The following is a 23625-nucleotide window of genomic DNA, read 5'->3' on the forward strand; positions in this document are numbered from 1 at the left end:
CTAATAGATATGTGGTTTCTTTGGGCAGTTATGTAAATGTTCTAAAATTGATCTAAAATTGATTATTCCAAAAAAAATAAAAATAAAAAAAAATAAAATTGGTTATTCCACTCTATAAATATATTAAAAAGCATTGAATTGTGCACTTTAAATATATGTATGTGAATTATATCTCAAAAGTTTAAAAAATTAAAAATCTGAGATCTAATAAAGTAATTATAATTCAAAAGAATAATTAGTGCAAAATAGGTTAACATTTCTATGTATGTTTACACATGTATGTATGTGTTTTCTTGCATATGTGTGTATACATACACACATTCACAGACACATCTAAAATATTGACACTAGAGATTTTGATTTACTTGGAGGAATTTTTTTTGAGAATGTCTTATGTTAGGAATAGTCTTGTAAATAGGTAAACTTAATGAAATGTGGAACATACCAGAAAATAAATATGAAGTATTCTGGGAAAACAGTGATGAACTAATTCAGGGATGGTCTCAGCATTAATGTCTCAGAAGAGAGAGGATTTTGATCTGACTCTTGAAGAAGGAAAAGGTGCATGGTCTCTTGGTAAATATAACTAGTATTGTGTGATCGAGGTATAGGTAGGTGATAGAAGACGAGGTTAGACATTTCAGTTGGAGTGAACTCATGTAGGAACTCATATGCTAAATAGAATTGAGTATTCAAGGCAGATAACACTGATTAGCGGAGGGGATTAGCATTAGAGACAGGCTGGAGTTGAATCATTGAAAGCTGGGCCAGTGATGGCTTGTGACACTGACAAGGTAAGGTACAGCTTAAGAGTGGACTGAGCAGAACCATCGTTAGAGATGTAAAAAAAAAAACAAAATACCACAATTGGAAATATTTGATTAAAGTCAGAAGAAATAAGTTTTTATAACTAGAGATTTGGAATAGCCTCTAGGTGGCAAGGTAGGTGGTGTGAATACTGTTGACAATTGGAAACTATGACCTCAAAACCTCAAGCAATATTTGTGTTTGAGATGGTGGTAGGAGCATCGTCCACCGTGTGCCTACAGCCTCCTCACTGATTAAGAGCTCATCGCTACAAGTCAGTTGGACAGCTCTAAACCTGGAGCGATCTTTACTTTAAGTCTAAATGTAGCTTTATTCATCCATTGGTGCCAAATTAACTTTATTCAATTTGTTAACTTAAAAATAAAAGGCCAAAGTAAGAGGCAATAAGCATATATTTGAGATTCCTCTCCCCCCCCCCCCCCCCCCCACACACACACAAACAAAAGCTATTCAGGAAGCACTGATTCAGACAGAAGCCCAAATAGAGTTCTGATTAGAAGACAAATGCAAGGGGTATTTCTAGATAAGCTAACATAGTGACACTAATTCTGAACAGTTTTTAATTTGTAGTTTGGTTGTTGTCAGTCCCGTCGTCATAATATCTGCTTTCTTGTTATCCTTACAATAGTTTAATGAGGTTGCTTTAGACCTAGTTCAAAGGTCACTTTGCCTTTTTTTTTTTTTTTTTTTTTAAACATTTTAGTGGTTTGTGGTATAAGATGTGCAAGGCTGTTCCTCTGGCATGGCAGCTCTGGCTCCGTGATGAAGTGGCTTCATATATATGTACAAATGAAAAACAAATCTAAAATATTGTTTGCATAAGAGGATTTAAAAACTCTGAAATTGTATAAATATTTCATTTTCCAGGCTAAATATACAGAGTGTTTTGTAGTCTGACTCATATGCAGTTTCTAGCCCCTTCCTGAGTGTTCTCTCCTTTCTCCACTATGTTTCCATTTGGCAGAGAGCACTTAAATGACAGCAAAAGGAACATGATGTCCCAATGTCACTTTCAGCCACACATTTCATGTCTCATATGCTGCAGCCACCCTGCGCTTCCTCCCGCTGTTCCCCATGCACCTTCTGTTCTTGCATGACTCCATTCCTTTGCCTGTGTTCTTCTCTCCGTCTGATGTCTTTTTCTCTAAAAGGTGAACTTTTCTACTTATCTTTTAAGCCCTAAAGCAAAGCAGTTTCTTCAATTATTCAAAGAGCATTTTTGCAAACTTCTCCATCAGACCAGTTGTACCTTCTCACAGAAATGGAGCCAGACTTTCATGCAGAGCATGGTTTCTGTTAGACCGCATCTCTTTGTAGGGTTTCCTCCCTTTCCAAATTATTAGCATCAATTATTAGCTCATTTATTCATCAATTCAGGGCATATAATTAAACACCTATGTGCCAAACACTATGGCATACCTTGGTCATATAGTGACAGACAAAACGGATGTGATCCTTGCCTTCATGGAGCTTGGAGTTAGCAGTGTGGAAGTTGAGGGAGATATTAAAGAAATATATACAGAGAATATATAATATTATATCATTTTCCTAAGTGCTATGATGAAAAGGATTAGGTACTGTGAAAGAATAGCAAGGTGTGATCACTCAAATTGGGGAGTCAGAGGAGGCCACTCTAGGGATCTAAAAAATGAAGGCTGGGGAGGTGTACAATTGAGAAGGGACACACTTTCAGCCAGAGTAGAGACTTACGTAACGTCTCTTGAATGAATATGAGTATAATATTCCCAGAATTCTATTCACCTACTTTCTTTGGGCCATAGTACTTTTGTGTAGGTTTTGTTTTGTAAGCCATCTCAAATACTTCTTGGTATATGAGATTTACATTAAACAAAATGCATAATTCATTTTGTATAGTAAATATTAATGCATTTTTCAGTTTGCAGTAAAAAAAAAATCCTGAAATCTGTTTTTTAGGAACTTCTATAAAATTTTGCATCTCCCATTCTGAGTATAGATGTTCAGTCACCTTTTGGGCACAGTCTCGTAGAACTGTGCTTTTCTCTGTATTACCTTTCATATAATGAGTTACAGCTCATTATTCTAGCTTTTTAACCACTCTAAATCTTGATTCTGACATCCAACATATTAGCGATAACTCTTAGCTTCACATCATCCCCAAATTTGATGAGCATGCCATCTGTGTCGTTATTTAAGTTCTTAATCAAAATGTTGAATGAAAAGGATTGAGCATTCACCCCTCAGCGTTCAGCCACAGGAAGACATGATGATCCATTAATCAACTTTGTTTGTAACTACAAATATCCATCTAGCTCCCTATAATTGTTTACAAGAGTATGAGGAGAGAGTTTTGTCAAAGTACTTTCTACCTATAATATCCTCTTCTTCTCTACCAGTCTAGTAAGTGCATGAAAATAAACTATATCACTTTCTCTGGAATTGATCTCAGTGACCCATTTTGATGCCCATTGCCCACTTCTTCTTTATTAAAATACTAGAGGCCCGATGCACGAAATTCATGCAAGGGGCTCCAACCTCGCAGCCGTGGCGGTTTGCCTCGGCCCTCGCAGCCCCGGTTTTGTCCGGAAGGTCTTTTGGCTGTCCGGTCTAATTAGCATATTATGCTTTTATTGTTATAGATTCACAAGCTTTTTAATAATATGTCCATGGACTTTTTTGGTCAGAATTAGTCACTGCCATAGCGTTGCGATAACCTGCTATAGTTCTATCACTTCTGGCTAGGCCTAGCCCTTCGGGACAAAGGCAATGGGCTTGCAACCCAGGCCAAGTTACAAAACACCCAAAAAGAATGGGTCCTTTAACAGCTGATAGTTCCTCTCAGGTAGCGATGCTGTTTAGTAGGCAGACAGGGTGATGTGGGGATGCAGCTGCAGAATATATTTCCTATACTGATTTGACCTGTCTTTGCTTTACTGTGTTTATTTTATTCTGGATGTTGAGCTACAGATAACAGTGGTTACAATTATTATTCTTCAATTTCTATTCTATTACTTTCTCCTTTCAAGGACTCAGGCTTCTACTACTCTTGATTCTAGTCTTGTTCTCAATTTTATATATTTTTATATTTTTTTCCTGTCTCATTTCCTCCCACTCCTCAAGTTTGACTTACTAGTAAACACGTTTTTTCTTGTTTCTCCTATTAGAACTTCATTTTTGCCTATCTGTCTATTATAATTCATAGCCTAAAATACTTAATCCCATTCTTCAATCCTGTCTATACTGCAAACACTTTACTCTCTATCCCCTTCTTTCTCAAAAGTGTCTTTTTAGGTAAAAAACAAACAACAACAACAACAAAAAACCCTTAACCTCATATCTAAGACAATTAAGTCCCAGCAGCTACTTTTCAGATTTCTCGTCAGTTTTATTCCTTCCCACTTATATTATCAATGTGAGTAGCAATCAGTTCTATCACTTCTGGCTAGGTCTAGCCCTCCGGGGTTTATTCTTGGGTAAGTGGAATCATGATTAGGGAAGGTGGGGGGCAGTATGTTGGCTTTTTAAATATATACTACGTATTAGGTGCTCTGCTGGGGATTTTGCTTATGTTATTTTATGACATCTGTTTAATAGGAATAGAATGCCAGGCCCAACAGTTCAATCTTGATATGGCATCATATTGGAATTAACTAAAATGTTTAAAATTTTGTCAAATTCTTGAGATGATTCAAAGTGTTGGAACAATGAATTACCGTACTGGAGATATTAAATATACCATTTTTCTCATTGCTGTTTCACCATTGCAGGGCTTTGAACAGGAGAAAAATAACAGTTATCTGGAAGGTCATAATAATAGTTTTCTGTGTCATTATGTTTTATGTCTCAAGGACATGAGTGGGAGGGGTGGGGGGACACTGGGGAGACAAGGACACATATGTAATACCTTAATCAATAAAAAAAAAATTATGATGGCCAACATTCATTGAGCATTTATAAATATGTAATACCTTTCTCTAAGTGCTCTCTCTCTAGTAGCTCATTTTATTCTGCTATCAACAGGATTAGTCAGATATTATTTTCATTCTTATGTTATATATAAGAAACAGAGAAGTTAAGGAACTTGCGTAAGCTTTCTCAACTAGGGAATGCCATCATTTGTTTCCTCACCCATGTAATTTGGTTCTAGAGTGTGTCTCTTAATATATTAATGGCCTCTGTTCTTCTTTATGTAGATTAATTTGTTCTTTTCCCCAAAATACTTACAGCATTTCACCTTGTACACATATTCAGCATTTTATATATCCTTCCCAATAGTGATAAATTATCCAGGCTTCATTCTAGTCTTAGCCAGTCAACTAAGAATGCTATATATTTAGTCCAATATTGGCATCTTGTACTGCAGTGTGATTACTAGGTAGATAGTAAGATAATACAATTTAACAAGCAACAACAACACTAAATACAAAACCATTAGCCAAAAAGGAGAAGTATGCCAAGATAGTAGCAATTGGTAGCCTTTAAATACTGAGAATGTTTTCTTCCAACACTTTCCTCTTTTTGCTTTTCATTTCCATGTATCTGTATACAGAACTGTAGTGTTGACAAGCCCTCAGACTTTGAGTCTCCATGTGGAATCCAGGCCAGAGCCAAAGGTTTGACTTTGTGGTCTGTATATTGGGTCCCTGAATTTTGAATAATCTAAGTGTAAATTTATTTCACCTGATCATTTCCAACATCTGCAAAAGAAATGTATATCCTAAAATAGGTTAGTTGGCACTATCTCAGTTCTCTGGAATGACAAGACTTGAAGATTTTTATCTCATCTGTTTTTCAATTCATCAAAATTTAGGACATGGAAAGAATGAGTGCAGTACATTTTAAGTTCAGATGGAATAATTCATTACTTTCTTGGATCAAAGCTATATTTCAAAATATACACAGGTATAGCCTCAATTTCCTAAGCTGATGATGATTGTAATGAGATCCCTTCAAAGTTTAGATGGCTGTAGAGCATAAAATAAAACAAAGGAACTATCTTCAATGCTTCCTGAATTATATCTTGACTTTGTGAAATTGTTACCCCATCTTGAGCATTGTGAAGTTACAGAACTCCATGTGCCCTTATGCAATGGATAGATATGGACGTCCCTGGAAGCCAAAGAAGTTGGACTTTAAAATAGGATCAGGATAGAGAAAATGGAAGGAGGAACATAATTGGTTAGGAGTGTGGGGGTCATAATAATTTTAACATAAGTGAAGTTGTTAAGGTCTTTTGACCTAATTCACATCTTTGGTGGCCGTCAAGCTTCAAATTGTTCATTATTTTATATATGCCTGCTCTAATTAGCATGGAATTTATTACTTTCCACATACCAAAAGCTTATCATTATTTGCTCTGTGTATTTGATCAACAAATAGACAAAAGTTCACAGGAGTGCTCCACCCATCCCTGCATGCCACACAAGTTTTGACCTTGAGAATAAAACATCATTTTTAAAAAGACTCAAGATGTTGGATCTCCTCCACTATGGGGTTTCTATGTCTGTTACTGTCTTTCTACCTCTCTTCCCCATCTCATACACTGAAGATGATGTTATACCTTTTCTTTTATACCCATGATTTTGGAGAATAATAATAGTAATGGCAATGGCTAACTCCTTGTTTCAGACCATCTAGTCTACAGAAAAATTCTTTGGCATAGGTGTAATAATTACCTCCATTTTGCAGACAGAAATATCAAGGCTTGAAAATGTTGAATGACAGACACAAACTAATACCACTAGTAACAAGTGTTCTGGTTGACTTTGAACTTAGGTCTTCCTTATTTCTAAGTACATGCTATTATCCACCATGGCACCATGCCTCTTTAATGGAAACAACTTACTGAGTGCTTGCTGTGTGGTCAGCCCTGCTTAGTGCTCTCACTTGATCCTCATAATAATCTTACGCTGTGGGTACTATTATCATCCCCATTTTATAAATCAGAGTTTGCAGATGTCTTCTATAAAGGTCCACATAGTAAATATTTTAAACTTTGTGGGCCATACTGTCTTTATCACCTTTAGTCACCATTGCTCTTGCTGTGCAAAAGCCACCATAGACCATGCTTAAAACATTGGGTGTGGTTCTGTTCCAACAAAACTGTATTTCCAAAAACAAAAACAAACAAACAAAAAAAATAAGCAGGCAATGGCTGTATTTGACCTTCAGGCCACAATGTGCCAATCTTTCTTGTAGATAATAAAAATTGAAATTTAGGGGATTCAAGCAGCTATCTATAATAATAAAAGCATAATATGCTAATTAGGCCAGATGGCCGGCGACCTTCCAGACAGGACTGCATTCTGGATGACCTTCCGGATGAAGACGAGACTGTAAGGGCTGAGGCAAGCCCAGACTGTGAGGGCCGAGCCCCTTGCATGAATTTCATGCATCAGGCCTCCAGTTGTGAGTTAGAGACCTAGGTTGGCTTGATATCAAAGGCCAGATTCTATCCATGTGTTATATTGTCTTCCTTATAGGTTTTATTTCACTTTTTAGTGAGTTGAATTAAGTTCCCCCACAAGATATGTTTAAGTCCCAAACCCCCTGGTACCTGTAAATGTGACCTTATTTTCAAATAGAAACTTTGCAGGTGTAACAAAGTTAAGGAACTTGATTTGAGATCATCCTGGATCTACAGTGGGCTCTAAATCTAATGATGGGCATGTTTATAATTGGAAGGTGAGGGATATTTGACATATCTGAGGCACATATAAGGAAAAGACAGAATTGGAATTATGCTGCCACACGACAAGGAATGCCAAGAGCCACCAGAAACTGGAAGGGTAAGGAAGGGTTTTCACCCACAGACTTGGGGGGAGTGCAGCCCTACTAACACCTTCATTCCAGACTTCTGGCCTCCAGAACTATGGGAGGATACATGTTTGTCATTTGAAGTCACCAAGTTTCTGACAGTTTGTTATCACAGCCCTAGGAAACTAATAAACTCTTTTTTCAAGGGAGATTTCTGGTTGCTCTTGAAACTTTTTTAGTGGTTGAAAGATTCTCTCTCTGTGAATTGAAAGTATTCATATCCACGGCTCCTGGACACGATGACTGTAATTAAGAGATTGCCGACTTCCAATTTTCTTAGAAGAAAATAAGTGTCTCACACTTCCTGAATTTTTTATTCCTTTAGAAGGTATATCATTAAATATCCATAAATAAAACCATAAGATATTTGTTTGGCTATAGAAGGCAAGAGAAGCCTAAATATAAGTCTTTGGATTAGCTGGTGTGCAATCCATTGGGAAATAAATTTATTGGTAAGTGAAACAAATTCACCATTACCAGCATTCAGTATAAATCTAAGCTGGGAGTCATATTTAATTTTACACCTTAGCGATATTTCAGAAGTTTTTACAGTAACTTGCAAGGAGTTAATGTACTGTGAATTCATTCCAGCACATTGATTTCTGTATTAGCCCAGTGAAAGATGCAGTTCTTTGGTTAAAGCAACTTTTGGAGGTAAATTTTCTTCATCCTGTAATCCATAATTTAGAATTATAATAACAGCTTGTGTTAGTGTTCATGAATACAAATCATTGTGGGATGACCCAACATTCCAGCGAATAAAAATGGAGTTTCATCCCTGAAGTGTGTTTCATGCAATCATATCATTTCATGGTGGAGGTTGGCTTGTTCTAGGTCAGTGGTCGGCAAACTCATTAGTCAACAGAGCCAAATATCAACAGTACAATGATTGAAATTTCTTTTGAGAGCCAAAAACTGACTTCTGCGCATGGGCCATCAAGTTTCAATCGCACTGTACATGCGCGCCTGCATGTGGTATTTTGTGGAAGAGCCACACTCAACGGGCCAAAGAGCCGCATGTGGCTCGCGAGCCGCAGTTTGCCAACCACTCTTCTAGGTAGTCATGCGCTCCAGGTATTTTTTATGCCTCTTGTTGCCACCTTCAGGAATTATCTTTATGTGCTGGTGTTACTGATATGCAGGGTACTGATGGAAGTAGAACTCAATCCACCTAATGAAGCTTAAGCATTAGAAATTCTCTCTTGCATGGGTGTCTTCCAAGCGAGGTTTCCATCTAGACTTCCCGTAGATGTGTCCGTGTGATGAGCATTGTGAGCCCTGACTGCTGGGTCTCTGTATCTTCTGCCTTTTCCTACAATACAAGCAGCACTTCCTCATCTGCTTCTATACTGGAATTATGAGTTATGTTTTTGCATTGCTTTCGTTGGGGGAGAAATCCTTACTTTAGAAATTTAGATTATCACTCTAAGGGGCAGCAGAGGACACCAAAGGGAAATTTCATCTGAAGAGACCCTGCTGCACAGTTGGTGCCATGCTAGAATAAGGACCCAGACGTCCCCAGATCCTCAACATATTCAAGAGAAGCCAGAAATCTTTATTTTCATCGGAAATCCCTCAATATTGAACTCTTGGCCTCAGAATAAATATACAGAGTGGGGCAAAGTAGGTTTACAGCTGTAAGTATCGAAAACAGTTTATTCTTGTATTATTAATTATGGTGTTATTTTCCATATGAACAACTGTAAACCTTTATTTGCCCACCTTATGTAAATAAACAAGAAAATAAATAAGGAGGCAAACAATAAATAAATCCTGTGTGCTGGCCCAATATAATGTCTGGATTCAGGTCAGAACTTCCTTTAGGACCTCCCAGATGAAGCAAAAAGGACAAAGACCCTTTTATTCTAAGCTTATATTTTTCTAAATTCCCTGGATATTTAGAAGCATCTATCTATTCACAAACTGACCATTATTCATTTTTAGAATTAGTTAATTAAACCTGTCTCAACAGTTGGAAAATGAAGTTGCTATTTAAAGAGCTGGTTCACTGGTCATTCTGAAGATAGTAATTTCCATTTAGACAGTATATTAGCTGTGTGTACATGTGAGAGCTAATTATCAGCAAGAGTCTATCATGTTTCAATATTTTCTTTTTTTAATATATTTTATTGATTTTTTACAGAGATGAAGGGAGAGGGACAGAGAGTTAGAAACATCAATGAGAGAGAAACATCGATCAGCTGCCTCCTGCACACACCCTACTGGATATATGCCCGCAACCAAGGTACATGCCCTGGACCGGAATCGAACCCAGGACCTTTCAGTCCGCAGGCCAATGCTTTATCCACTGAGCAAAACCAGCTAGGGCTAAATGTTTTCTTTAACAATATATATGTAAATACAATATAGGAAAATGTGTATATGTACATCATATATGTATATATTTATGTATATAATATTATATTTAGTGGTCTTTAAGTCTAAAGCCTAGCTATTAGTCATTTTAATTTAACTTCTAAATATTTCATTTACCTATTAAGAAGGTGACTTGTTCTCATGCTGTCTTTTCTTACACTCATGAGCCCACCTGAATTAATATCAGGCATTTTAATCAACTTTCTGAATCCTTAGCATGAAAGCCCATGTGGAACCACTTGACTTAGCCAGTTTTATACTTCTTTCAGCCTCAAATTCTTGTACAGAGAATTTCTCTCTTGATTTTTGGAGATTTTGGGTTCACTCCCATCTTAATTTAATGTGTGGTATCTCTCCTGCCTAGATTGCCATCTGCATGTCATTTTTTTTTTAATTTTGCTGTGCTTTAGAGGTTATTTACTTTGAGTTAAACTATGATATATTGGAGTTGCTTTTTTGGGAACATTAGTACAGCAGTCGATCAGACATGGAATGGGTTAGAACAGATTGGGGGCCTCGGAGTCCACTATAGTGGCCATGAACATGAGCCAGGTGAGGGATAATGAGTGTCTGGCCTTGGCTGGTGGCAGAGATGGGCTCAAACAACAATTGCTTTACTGATCCAATACAGAATCTCTCATCTTTTCAATGTTATCTTAGGCTTTAATTTGCCTGGAAATGATCTGGAATGTAAATTGGCACCCAAATTCGATCATTATTACCCTTTAGCTTTTTTTGCTAAAGCATCTCCACAGAATTATATTCTCTATCAATCACTAGCACTAAAAAGAGGATAAGAAAAATGCATTTTTTTATCCTGCTATTAGTTTTTAGTAGTGGCAAAATATTAGTATCTGATTTATATTTGAAATTTTCCACAAACTTCTACTTATTACATTTTATTCTTACAGAATGAAAGGAGGTTTTTTTAAAAGGTGGGTATTATTACATTTTTATTTTTACATAAGGAAACTGAATTATTAAGATTTAAATTTCCATTCCAGATCACATAAGGTTAGACCTTGATTTATAATCCATATTACCAGTCCTTTTTAAATAATAAATTTTCCTGAAATATATATCCATTTGGTTCAACTTTTGCAAAGTCACATTCTAATTTGATGGTGTCTCTGTTCAGACTGTGCTAAGTGCTGACACAGCTTAATCTTATTTTTTCAGAGCATTATATATAGACTCTCAAAATATTCTAAATATTTATTTCATATGGCTTTTTATTTCATTTGCTGAAGGTATAGATTACTATGCCAAGGCTGATGCATGAACTGTGCAATGGTTTATGGTGTAGTACAGAATGTAACAGACAGTGTCAGACTCTTAGTGGATCAATGCCACTAAGATAACTCACCGTCTATGTACATCTTTTATCAAAATTGGGTTGCCTGGGGCACTCTGTTTAAGTCCAGGACCTTGCCTGATGGAGCAGCTACTATCTGGAACATTTCCAGTTGGTGGGCATAGGGAAAGAAATAGTGTGGCAAATTACACTAGGGCTCTTAAAGCTTTCACCTAGAAGTCACATCCTCACTTCTGCTCACATGTCATTGGCTAAAGCAAATTAAGATTCCCCCCTCACTTCAAGAAGCTGCGAAGTACAATTACACTACATCTCGAGGATCAAACCCTGAAATATTTGGCATGCTCTAACAAATACAAGGCATGCTCTGAGATCAGCTATTGGAACTTTATGGTAATGTAGATGAATGTTTGGTACAATTTAAGATTTTTCGCAGGGCAAGAAACACAGGCTCTTACAGACACAGTTCCAAGAATTCCTTGGTAATATCAGCTTGTATCAACAATCTGTATACCTTTGTAATGTTTCAAATGCTGAGTTTATTATGTGATTAACTCATTCAGTCACTTCTTCAATTTTAACAGTGCTTATTTGCACTGATGGAAACCACTTAGCACACACAGTCCTGATGGAACAGTTCAGGTTGTTCTGCGTCTGATGTTCCATTTATCCCTAATATCCTCAATATCTTCTAAGAGAAAAACATCTTTCTTGTCTGCCGGAGAACCTGGCACAAGGTTGTTAATGCTGAAACTCTGTCTATGTGAACAACGGGAGATGGCCATCGTGATGAATTTGCCTGGACAATTCAATTTAAAACATCCATTTGTCATATTATTTGGTTGGCTGATTAAATTTATACTGATCCTTTTAGTTATAGCAAGTGAACCAGATCAAACAATTAGTCAAAAACCTGTTTCTGCCACAAATTACCCCAATAAATATTCTCACAGGAATTGAAACCAGGATCCATTTATATTACCTCAAACTGTCATATAATTTGCATATATTATTTGTATCATATAATTTAAGTAGTTGATTATGTACCTTTTATTTCCCTTCTCATTAATAAGACTGATCTTTTCGCCCTGGCTGGTTGGGCTCAGTTGGTTGGGAGTCATTCTCCCAACCAAGAGGTTGCCAGTTCGATTCCCTGTCAGGGCACATGCCCAGGATGTGGGCTCAATCCCCAGTAGGGGACGTGTTTCTCTTCCTCTCCCTCCCTCTCTAAAATCAATTAAAACATTTTTGTCAAAAGCCTGATATCCTCCAAAATATGAATTTCTTTACGAGTAGGAGTTGATTTTCTACCTTGTCACTCCAGCACTAAAGAGAACATTCTGGGGCCATAATGCTGTTTTGTTTTTTTTACTTGATAGTGAGCTGAGTATCACAGTCAAGTCTGGGTTCCATTTCCCTTTCTATTTCTCTATTTCTGCCCATTCTAGAAAATAAAGCTTTTGGCCCAGATGACCTTGAACCTACATTTAAAATAAAGTTCACATGCTTTATTGTTAAAAAGTGCTTTACACTTAAATGATTTTTTTCTGGTAAACGGAATACAACTTAATAAATAATTATTCTGAGGAATATATTTGAGTTTCAAGGAATCTAGGCAAACATTTTTTGTCAATATAATTATTTGAATTTTATATAACTTCTAAATCAGCAGAATTTCATGTATCTGATTTTGGGTCCAAATAAGATACTTTGTTATGTACAGTACCATAACCATCACTTTATAATGTTAACATTGGAGCGTCTATGCTGACGAGGTTTTAAATATGCAGTAAAGACTATTTTTTCTACTCGCAAATGGGATTTCAAAATATTTATTTTAATAACTCAAATTTTAAAAAAGAAGAAATAATGGGAATGTAGGTACTTTCCAACTCTCTCCTCTTGGGCTTTACAGAGGCCTACACAGGGTTGGAATCATCTTTGAAAGAAGGTAACTAGTATTCATGGGCAATATTCTCAGGTGAAAATGTAAATTCGCCAAAGCAAGCTGACAACCTTACTGAGGTTGACCTATATCTCCATACACTAATGGACGGATATTTTAAATAAATGTCCAATACTGCCAGTCTTCCCTTGAATACAAGGGCAAAGTATTGATCTAATTTCTCAAATTGTCTTTCTTGCAACCATGTCAAAAACTTCCGCCCCCATATTCCTCACCTCTTCTAAACAAATATATACTTTAAAGTACTTTGATGTAAGTCATCAGGTACTTTTTAGTATGGTACATTCATTACTAGATAAATAGTAGTATTAAAATGTATAAATTAAAACAGTAAATCTTTAAATATGGAGAAATGAAAACATCATTTTATTTTAACTCACAAATTTCTCCCAGATCTTCACTTGGAAGTGGGGAAGAGACAATCAGCACTTTCTTCGTCTTTTCCTGTCTTATTTTTGGTCCTGTGTTCTCATTATTAAAGTGCCAATGAATAGAACATGCACTGTATTTGCCATTACTTTACACAGTAGGAAAATATAAGTAAATTAAACTAGGTTTTTTCCTCATGCTATGAATATCATCAATGTTTTTTTTCTAATCCTTCAAAAGAGGCTCTTATAGAGAGAAAAATGTGTTAGTCCTCAGATGATGGAGGGAAAAAAATTACAGTAGGTAATATCCTGGGAAGTAGTTTCATTAAGAAGACAGCCTTATACATTGAGCTGTGTTTTTCCTATGTTCATTACACTAACCTAAAGAACAATATTTGGGGGTTAGCAATGTAGATTGAAAAGCCATTCCAGGTCTCTGGGTTTCAGCCTGAATGAGTATGTCATTAAATATTATAACATAGATAGAGATAATAATCACAGATCTTATTTAGTTCATCTGTATTCATAATAACAACAGATACTTTTTGGGTACCTGCTATCTGTAATGTATATTGTTTACAAAATCACAATGTTGGGTATATGCTCTACTAATAATTATGTAGTAAATACTTCATATCTAACTTCATATGCATACAGATAACTAAACTAGAACATGGAAACATCTCCAGGCTAAATAATATGATGGTCCAATCAATATATTCTGCATATGAATTATAGTATAAAATATATATTTTTAAATCCTCACCCAAGGATATGTTTTTATTGATTTGAGAGAGAGAGAGAGAGAGAGAGAGAGAGAGAAACATTGATGTGAGAAATGTCGATTCGTTGCCTCCCATGCGGTCAGAACCCTGACCTGGGATTGAACCTGCAACTTGGGTACATGTCCTGACGTGGAATGAAACACAGGACTCTTCAGTGCTCCAACCAACTGAGCCACACCGGCCAGGACTGTAGAATATTTTTGATAGAAAAACAGTTTCTTTTATATCAGTTGGATTTATATTTTTGAAATTTGCCAGAGAAGCTATTCTGTAATATATTTTATGGAAATGAGTTTTTAAAACATTAGTGAAGTTTCCATAGTCAGGAATTTGAATTCTCATTTGGCAGGTTAACCTTGTATGTAGCCACATGTAATCATGTTCTATTGCCAAAAATTGTAAGTCTCAAGTATGTGGGTAAAACTAATCTTTTCAATTATGCGATAGACATGAGAATATGCAATTGTTAATGGTTTTCACTAAGGGCTTTCCTTTGGGGTATACTCTAGCATGGATATAACTATCCTGAAAAATAAATGTCATTGTTGCTTAGTCCTGTTGAATTTCAAAACTATTTTATACTCATTGAATTTATGACCTTGAGTGTCGTAGAGATCCTCTAGGTTTGTGTCTTATCAGGAGGAAAAAATATAAAACAGTGTATTAGAGGCTCTCTAATTAAAATCATTCAACATGCGAATATAGATAAAAATAAAAATGAGCCAGCAAGGCTAAACTGGCTACAGAAAGAGTAGTTTTGCTTGAGGAAAGGCATCAATATTGCTGAAGAATATGGAGTAGTCTATGTGGATAGATTTTGAGACAGAGGAGAGGGAAGGTCAGGAGCAAAACAAGTTAGGGATGCAGTTCTCAGCCTTGCCTGCACATTAAACTCCCCGGGGGACCTTTGAAAACTACCGCTGCCTAGATCCATCTCGGAGACTCTGGTCAAATTGGCCTGTAGTATGTCCTGGGCAATAGGAATATATTTTACAGTCAAGATGAAATCCCTTGTTTAGAGGCTCTTGTAAAGAATTGTATAGTTTTTGCAAACTAATTGGCACTTTATTTTCAAGGCAATGGAGAGTCAGCAAAGAGTTTAAAAGGAGCAGCATAAATCATGTATTTTTATCTTTCTTTTTTTTAGATTATTTATTAAATTTACTGTTCATTATAGTTGATACAGCTTTAAAAGAGAAACTTTTTCCTCAGAGTGACTGACCAATATTAAAAGAGAATGCTTAGGGAAAAGGGGAGTCTAGTGCAGAGACTATTGCAGTATTCCAGACCAGAAACTAAGATCTTGAACCAGGGACTGACAAAAGGATTTGAGTAGGGGCTGTGTTTGGGACATTTTGACATAAGAACTCATTACACCTATTAATTCATGTGTGAGATCATGGAGGAAGGCCTAAGATGACTCAGGTTTTTTATTTTGGATAATCTGTTAGCTTTCAGTTGCTGCATCAAAAACTTACCCACAGACTTCGCTCAAAACATTAGCTCAGCTCCCAAGGGTCAGCAGTACGGATGTGGCTTCTCCAGGTTCTCTGCTTACGTTTCTCACCAGGCTACAGGCAAGGTGTGGGCCAAGGCCTAGGTCTCAGCAAATGCTTCACTGGGGAAGGCTCCCTTGGAATTATTGGCAGAATTCATCTCTTCCCGCCAGTAGAGCTGAGGCCTGTTTTCTTGCTGACTGACAGCCAAGTGGCTGCTCTCAGTCCCTTGCTATGTGGCAATGCACAGGCATTTCATAGCACAGCTGTTTGTTTTTTCAAGGCCAGCAGGAGAATCTTCCTCCACAAAAAGGGCCCAATCACTCTTTTAAGGTTTTTCACCCAATTATCCAGCCCATTCGCCCTGATAATCTCTCTTCTAGTAAATTCAAAATCAATTGATTTGTCATGTTAATTCTATCTGTGAGTTCCCTTCCCCTTTTGCTACACACTAAAACCTAATCACAGGAGTACCATCCTATCACATTTACGGGTCCTGCCCAAAACCAAGGTTATGTAGGCATGCCCATCAGCCTATAAGAATTAGATATGTTGTAGTTAATTAAGAGGAATATAATAGAATGGTCTAGGAGGAAGTCAATGGACCCAGCTTTAGACGTGTTGAATTTGGGGGTAGTTGGCCATCCAGCTTGAGTGGATGAGTAGGTTGTATAGAGCTCATTCGAGATATCAGACTTAGAAATATATATCTGATAGTGGTCATTTGAGGTTACAATTAAATAATTAGATTATCTAGAGAAAGATGATAGCAAGAACTGGGCTGAGGACAAGAGCAAGACCAAGTAAAGCTAGAACATCTGCATCTGTATTTCAATCCATATCTCTTGATTCCAGTCCAATATCTCATTAGATGCCCTTTCACTGTGCCTCTACTTTGCTCTTTCAATAATATCCAGATTGACTCTATTATGCTCCTTATCTCCAGACAGAATTATAGGAATTGGTGGGACACAGTGCTCAGTGAGGGAAATGGTATCATTAGCCCTGAACTGCCTCATTTCTTCTTATCAGAAAGGACTAAGTGTGTACTTTTCCTGCTCCTTCCATCCCAGAATTGTCTATGAAGTACAAATTTGGGTTGCAGATATAATTATAAGTATCTGTCTCTGAGAACTTTTGTCTGTGTATTTGAGTAGAAAACTATAAGGTCCCTGTGGCAGTATTGTTGAGCAACCTGAGCTCTAATAAGAGAACAGCAAGTGAATTTGATCAGTACATTTTGATCAGACTTTCCTCCCTTCTCTTGGGTCTTTTTCTCTCAGGTTATATTCAAGAAGAATGTGCCATCCCCTGCCCATTTGATTGCAAGTTAAGCGACTGGTCCAGCTGGGGATCTTGCAGTTCATCTTGTGGGATTGGCGTGAGAATGCGATCCAAATGGCTAAAAGAAAAACCTTACAATGGAGGTCGCCCATGTCCCAAACTGGATCTCAAGAATCAGGTAAAGTGCATGAAGCAGCAAATAAAAAGCTAAAGAATCATCCTCGTTATTATTTCCTATTGAAATTGAAGCCATTATCTTGTTAGAAGCAGCTCATAAAAGGTTATCACAAGTTCAGAAGAGAGGGGTTTAGCAGCAGATATTAATATAATACAATTAGTCATAGAAGCCTTGGGCACTCCTGGGTAGTGTTGAGTTCAACTTGGTATTATTAGCAGTAATCGTGTTTACAAAAATTACATCCAATTGATTTTAAATAATCTTGAAATGTAATTTGATTATTTGTGATAATAAAAGTGATGTGTATAGATACACATAATACACATACACCTGCGCATATGTACTAATGTTGGGAGAATGTCAATTAATATGGCCATAAATATAATTACTGGTCTCATCATATAGTGCAAAAATGGTGTTCTATTTTACCTTTCCCTAACTCTTCCTTCTGATTTTTTGTTGTTGTTCTCAGTCTTGCCAGTGTTTCCATAGCTCTTCATGTCTCTTCTGAGCTATTTCTCTACCTGTTTCCCCAAAAATCAAAGCTGTTTTCATAAAATGGAACCCTAAATACCCTTCCATGTAGATGTCTAACCAAAGTGCCATCCTAAGCACAGTTGGTTTGAGTATTTCAGTTGACTTTACCCATATAACAGAGTCTAAATTTAGGTAAGAATTATAATAAAGAACTAAATTTTCTCCCACAATTGCATACTGATTATTAGATTAGGGCTGACATACATTTTTTAAATCTAGTTGAATAGGCAGGGAACAAGGTGATGAGAGTTAGAAGTTCTTTATTCTTAAAGAGGTGAAGTGTGTCTTGTGTGGGCATGTAGAGTCTCTATACTCCAGAACTGCTTCAACAGAATAGCTATGCGGGCTTGTATTACTAATTCTAGTATATTAATTTCTGTCATCTTAACCCCATTTTGATTAGACTTTCTGTACAGGTTGTCTAATGGAAGGGAAATTCATGCATCTATTCTTAATTAATTTTAATAGTGTGTCTGGTACTACTTGGCTTTAGATATCATTTGTCAATTCAAGACCAATATATCTAGCTACTCTTTCTAAGTTTTGACAAAAGGCATATAACGCATTACAAATAAAAACTTATCGTTCCAATAAAAGCAGCTAAGTTCTAAGACAGGGCACAGTGTGATGCGTCTTGTATTTTAAGGTTATGTGGTAAAATAATGACCTCGTTTTCCTCCCAAAAAGCAAATATAAACCTATTGGAGAAAATAAGGCAGAGGACCAAGTACTGTAGTTTGGTGAAGGGATGATTAATGAAGGGATTTGATTAATGAAAGTAGGAGAGAGATAATCAGAGAAGAAATAAGCTGAGGAGATACACCTTAATTCAGTACAAGCTTATGGTCAGAAGGAAGACTTTCAAATGAATATTTTCTATGAAGAGTATTTGACCATTCCCAGAGGCTTTTCTGGGAATTTAAAATGGAAACACTATTAAGAATTTGTAGTTATAAATAATGTATAGTAATTCTTATATCTTTCTGAAAAGCAACAATGAAAGCTAAGTCCTTATAACACTGGTATTAAATATTATTTTAATATGTTTATTTTATGAACTAGGAAATTATCAAAGGAATAAAATGACTTTATTTGACCACAGACTTTAGGACAGTATTTTCAATACACAAAGGCAAATGTGTAGAAATGTGTCTCTCAAATTTGAAAGTATGAATGAGATAAATGTACTTGTAAGCTCCTGTGACTTAAAGGAAACATGTTCTAAACATTTCATTTACATATAAAACCTGTAAACTTACGAAGTAGTACAAACTGATAACCCCAGGTTGCACAATTTAGATAAATTCTATGAATTAAAATTAAGTTCATGTGTGCCTGTCTGCAGGAAATGTTTCTTTTAAGTTCCAGAAAGACATTATGGCATTCCAAAGATGATTGTGTTTTGTGATGCTCAGAAATAAATCCTGACATTAATGATCAGCAATTGAATTTAGTATTGCCTATATTTTAATATAAAGAGGTTTCAGATATCTAGCATGTATATGGTTTAATTAAACTCAAATAAAAAAACTTCACCCCAATCCATACTTATGTTTTAACAGAAGTTAATTGGTAACAGCAATAAGAAATAGCTACCCCTCTCACTTGTAAGTCTGTGAATAGCAAAGGGAAGATACTAGTGTGAAAAACCCTAATTTTCAAAGAAACTTTTCTAAAGTAAGCACATACCTGCCTATAAGTATAATTGTGGGAAGCGTGAACCCTCTGTGTGTATGTGATGTTATATACAGAATTCTTTTGAAGTTATCCACATTTTCTTCATTCACTTGAAAATAAATAGGGTTTTCAGGAATTTTCATTATTTAGGAAATATCTCCAAGCTTCTATTATTTATGCTGATGCTTCTGTAGAAGAGGCCGCTATTCGTTTTTCTAAGCTGGAAATATGGTCTAGTTAGAGGTATACCCACTTCAGGCTCTTTTGTAAACTTCAATTTTACAACTGGCTTTAGGACATTTGTCTTCTTTCCAATTGGTTTTTAGGTTCAGATTTATTTTCCTATTTTTGGAACCATATTAATATACTATCATCCATTCACCCACAAGAGTATAAAAATTGGAACCGAATTAACCAGTAAAAGAGGCACATATCCTTAGCACCTGTGCATGTAGAAAATTCAGTATATGTCAGATTGAGCCTGGCATACTGTTTGTAAAAACACATATTAAACTTTGTCTTGTGCAGTGGTTGGCAAACCCATTAGTCAACAGAGCCAAATATCAACAGAACAACGATTGAAATTTCTTTTGAGAGCCAAATTTTTTAAACTTCAACTTCTTCTAACACCACTTCTTCAAAATAGACTCGCCCAGGCCGTGGTATTTTGTGGAAGAGCCACACTCAAGGGGCCAAAGAGTTGCATGTGGCTCGCGAGCCACAGTTTGCCGACCACGGGTCTTGTGTATGGGCTGCCTATTATGCATATGCCTACGTAAATGTTAGATACCTGCATGTGCTTATTCATTCTCCTTCTTTGTTTCTCCATAGGTCTTTTTGAGGGCAAGGGCTGTCTTTCTACTTCTGTAGTGCATTCAAGCCCCTAGTGGATTGTCAAATTATATCCATTGGATGCTTTATTTGAAAAGAAGCCTTCTCTTTGGATTAGTGGGTAGACAGTTCCATAGCAAGACAAAATATGTAAGAACTCTGGTCTCTTATGCTGTGATTTTTCATATGAATTCTCAAAAACATCAACTCATCTAGAGAAAAGAAATAAGAACCTCCAAAATATTATTGTCCAGAGTCATTCAAAACTTGCCTGAGCCCTAGCTGGTCTGGTTCAGTGGATAGAGCATCAGCCTGTGGACTGAAGGGTCCCAGGTTCGATTCTAGTCGAGGGCACATGCCTGGGTTGTGGGCTCGATCCCTAGTAGGCAGCTGATTGATGATTCTCTCTCATCATTGATGTTTCTATTTCTCCCTCTTCCTTCCTCTCTGAATTCAATAAAAATATATTTTAAAAAAACTTGCCTGAAAAATCCTGGTGTTTGGATCCCGTTGAAATTTAACTCAGTGATGTGCAAGGAAAGGTTGGTATAATATAACGTGTATACTGTTCTGAATCTGTTAGTGAAATCAACATTTATAGTCTCTCATTAAACAGCCTTTCTTTGACACCAAAACCTATCAACAAGATAGCTCTTTCTCTAGAAGTGCCGATAGGACAGCAATACTTGAGTAGCTTTCTGCTAAATATATTTGTGATGCTAAATTGCTGCAGCGTGCAGTTCACCCAGAGCTCTCATCTAAGAGGAAAACTTCTTCTAAATAGTTTAATGGATTATCAGATCAGTTGGTTGATGGCCTTGACACTACTGAGCATAATAAAATACATAATGCATTTTAATTTGTTGCCATCTGTAATGTGTTGGGTGGATTTAACTGCACTCGTGCTATATATTTTTGTGATACTTTCTTTTTTCTTTTGGAATTATGCTTAACAGAAAATTAAATATGGGGACATTAAAGCTTCATTGGGCTTGCATTACCCTTTATGAGTTCTTCCCACAATTGAAGGCAAGAGACTTCCAGAAAATTATATTGTGTTTATCTGTTGCAAATCTTGTTTTCACAGTGTGTTTGAATAAAAATCTTAGGCTGAGATTCATTACCTATACTTTTACGAATGCATGCTATCCATTTAAATACATTTTTGAAAGAGTTTTTATTCTTGCAACAGACTGAGCAGATACAAATTAAATATGTGTGATCTCTAGAAAAATTGCTATTTTAAAGGTGTGTCTTCTCCCTAAAGAGAAGTGGCCTAAATTTGGAAATAATGAGTAAAATGCATTTTATTTTTCATAGCAGGGTAAAATTGTTTTCAAGAGTACTTTTTTCTTCAAAGATATACAGATACATTTTAACAGGAACATTTCTCCCCTAGAAGGCTTTCAGATGTGAAAGGGTTTCTATAGAGAGATAGTTTGGGCACATTTTAGTACTGCTTCATTAAGTATTAGCAACATGTTAGGATATGGAAATAGGCTAGCTGTCATTGTGTCTGAATGTGTGTTTACTCATGAAAGTACATCGACAGTTAGGTTTAATTCAGCTTACCCAATTGTGGCCTCCTCTTTTCAGCTAGCCACACTCGCACTTATTCTCACCTAATCCAAACCATTCCTGGCACAGTCTGATCACTTTGGACTTAGGACTTTGGCAGGAGCCCCAGACTGCAATGAGCAAGAAGTCTTCTTGAGCGTGAACGTGGAAGGCAGCCCAAGCCCACCCATGATTAAGTACATTCAGGTGGGCTGTTCTTGCATGGCTCCGGGGGTGGAGGGTTGTGGCTTCACCTTTTGTTAAGTATGAAATGTCATGTCACAGAACTAAGGGATGCAGAGTGATTTGTTCTCAGGGCTACATAAGGTGACTTAATAGAGGCACATACTCCTAAAACATTTTACCTTTCCCCCAGATGGTAATTATTATCCCAAAGCCCAGGTAACGACACCCCGTGTCAGCGGCAGCCCCGTGAAAGGGCTCCTCAGGGTGAGTGTTCTGCCATCTGCATCCTCTGTGTCTGGCTGCCAACTCTCTGGCCACGATGTTGTGCTAATTGAGCTGAGGGGCTCAGAGAAGAGGCAGCTTTTCTTTTTTGTTTTTGCCCCGTCACCATGTCTAAGAAAAATTGTCTTTTCTTCTCAAGAGATTCCTCTCCCCCACATTTGTGTTCACTCATCCCCTATTCTTGATCATTCCAAAGCCTCAGGTTTGTTAAAATCTTTTGCAACTTTGTTCATTTTTCTTGAGAGCTGCCAAAGTCCTTCATGAGAAGCAGTTTCCCTATACCTGGTGTCCACTCTGTCTTGCATTTTATTGTGTTTTTAAATACGGGGCATTGCTGCTCTGTATGTGTTCAAACTCATGTTTACTTGTTAATCAAGATATTTTTTGCCCTTCTAGAATGTTCTATACTAGACAGGCTTGGAAAATGTCACAAATGCTGTCCCTAAACAGGGTTTTTAAGATTGGCTGGGCAGGGGTTGGCTGTAAAATTGGGAAGCAGGCACATTTTGTCTTTGGAATTCTCTCAATGTGCTCCCATGCTATATAATAAAAGGCTAATATGCAAATTGTCCCCTTGACCAGGAATTCGATAGGTAGTTCGACCAGGGGTCGGGGCCAGCTGGCCAACCTCCTGTGTCCCCTCTCCCCGACTGGCCTGGCTTAATCGGCTCCAATCAGGGTGGGCCGGTGGGACCCCACCCATGCACGAATTCATGCACTGGGCCTCTAGTATCTCATATTATCTTTGGGTCCTGAATTCTTAAACTCCTGAAATAGTATTTTAGATAACATCAGCTTAGCAGAAAATCACATCATCTGTATTTGCAGTTTTGAAAAACTGTCTTCTTAATCAAGTACATCAAGTAGAAATTCTTAAGTACTTTTCTAGAGAAAATATTGGCAGAACCTAATTTTTATGTATTTTCTGAATCAGCCTGTCATTTAAACTTTCAATACAGAATGGAAATGTCCCTCTGTAGTGCCTTGAAAGAAAATGGATGTGACTTTAACCACAAGCATTTCGTTATACCAAACATACTTCAAAATTCTCACCTGAGAATATATTTTTTAAAGATTTTAGAGAGAGGAAGGGAGAGAGAAACTTCGTTTTGAGAGAGAAATATCCATCGGTTTCCTCCAGTACCCACCCTGACCAGGGAT

General features: G+C 36.8%; 1 protein-coding gene across 1 annotated transcript in view; it reads left to right on the plus strand.

Moving 5' to 3' along the window:
• Positions 1-23625, plus strand: part of THSD7B (thrombospondin type 1 domain containing 7B) — a 759963-nt gene that overhangs the window by 512082 nt on the left and 224256 nt on the right. The window contains exon 14 of the mRNA XM_028148195.2: positions 17216-17394. Within this exon, the coding sequence (XP_028003996.2) occupies positions 17216-17394 (179 nt within the window). The remainder of the gene's footprint in view (positions 1-17215; positions 17395-23625) is intronic.

The sequence above is a fragment of the Eptesicus fuscus genome, chromosome 11 (genome assembly GCF_027574615.1).
Source record: "Eptesicus fuscus isolate TK198812 chromosome 11, DD_ASM_mEF_20220401, whole genome shotgun sequence".
Taxonomy (NCBI): Eukaryota; Metazoa; Chordata; class Mammalia; order Chiroptera; family Vespertilionidae; genus Eptesicus; species Eptesicus fuscus.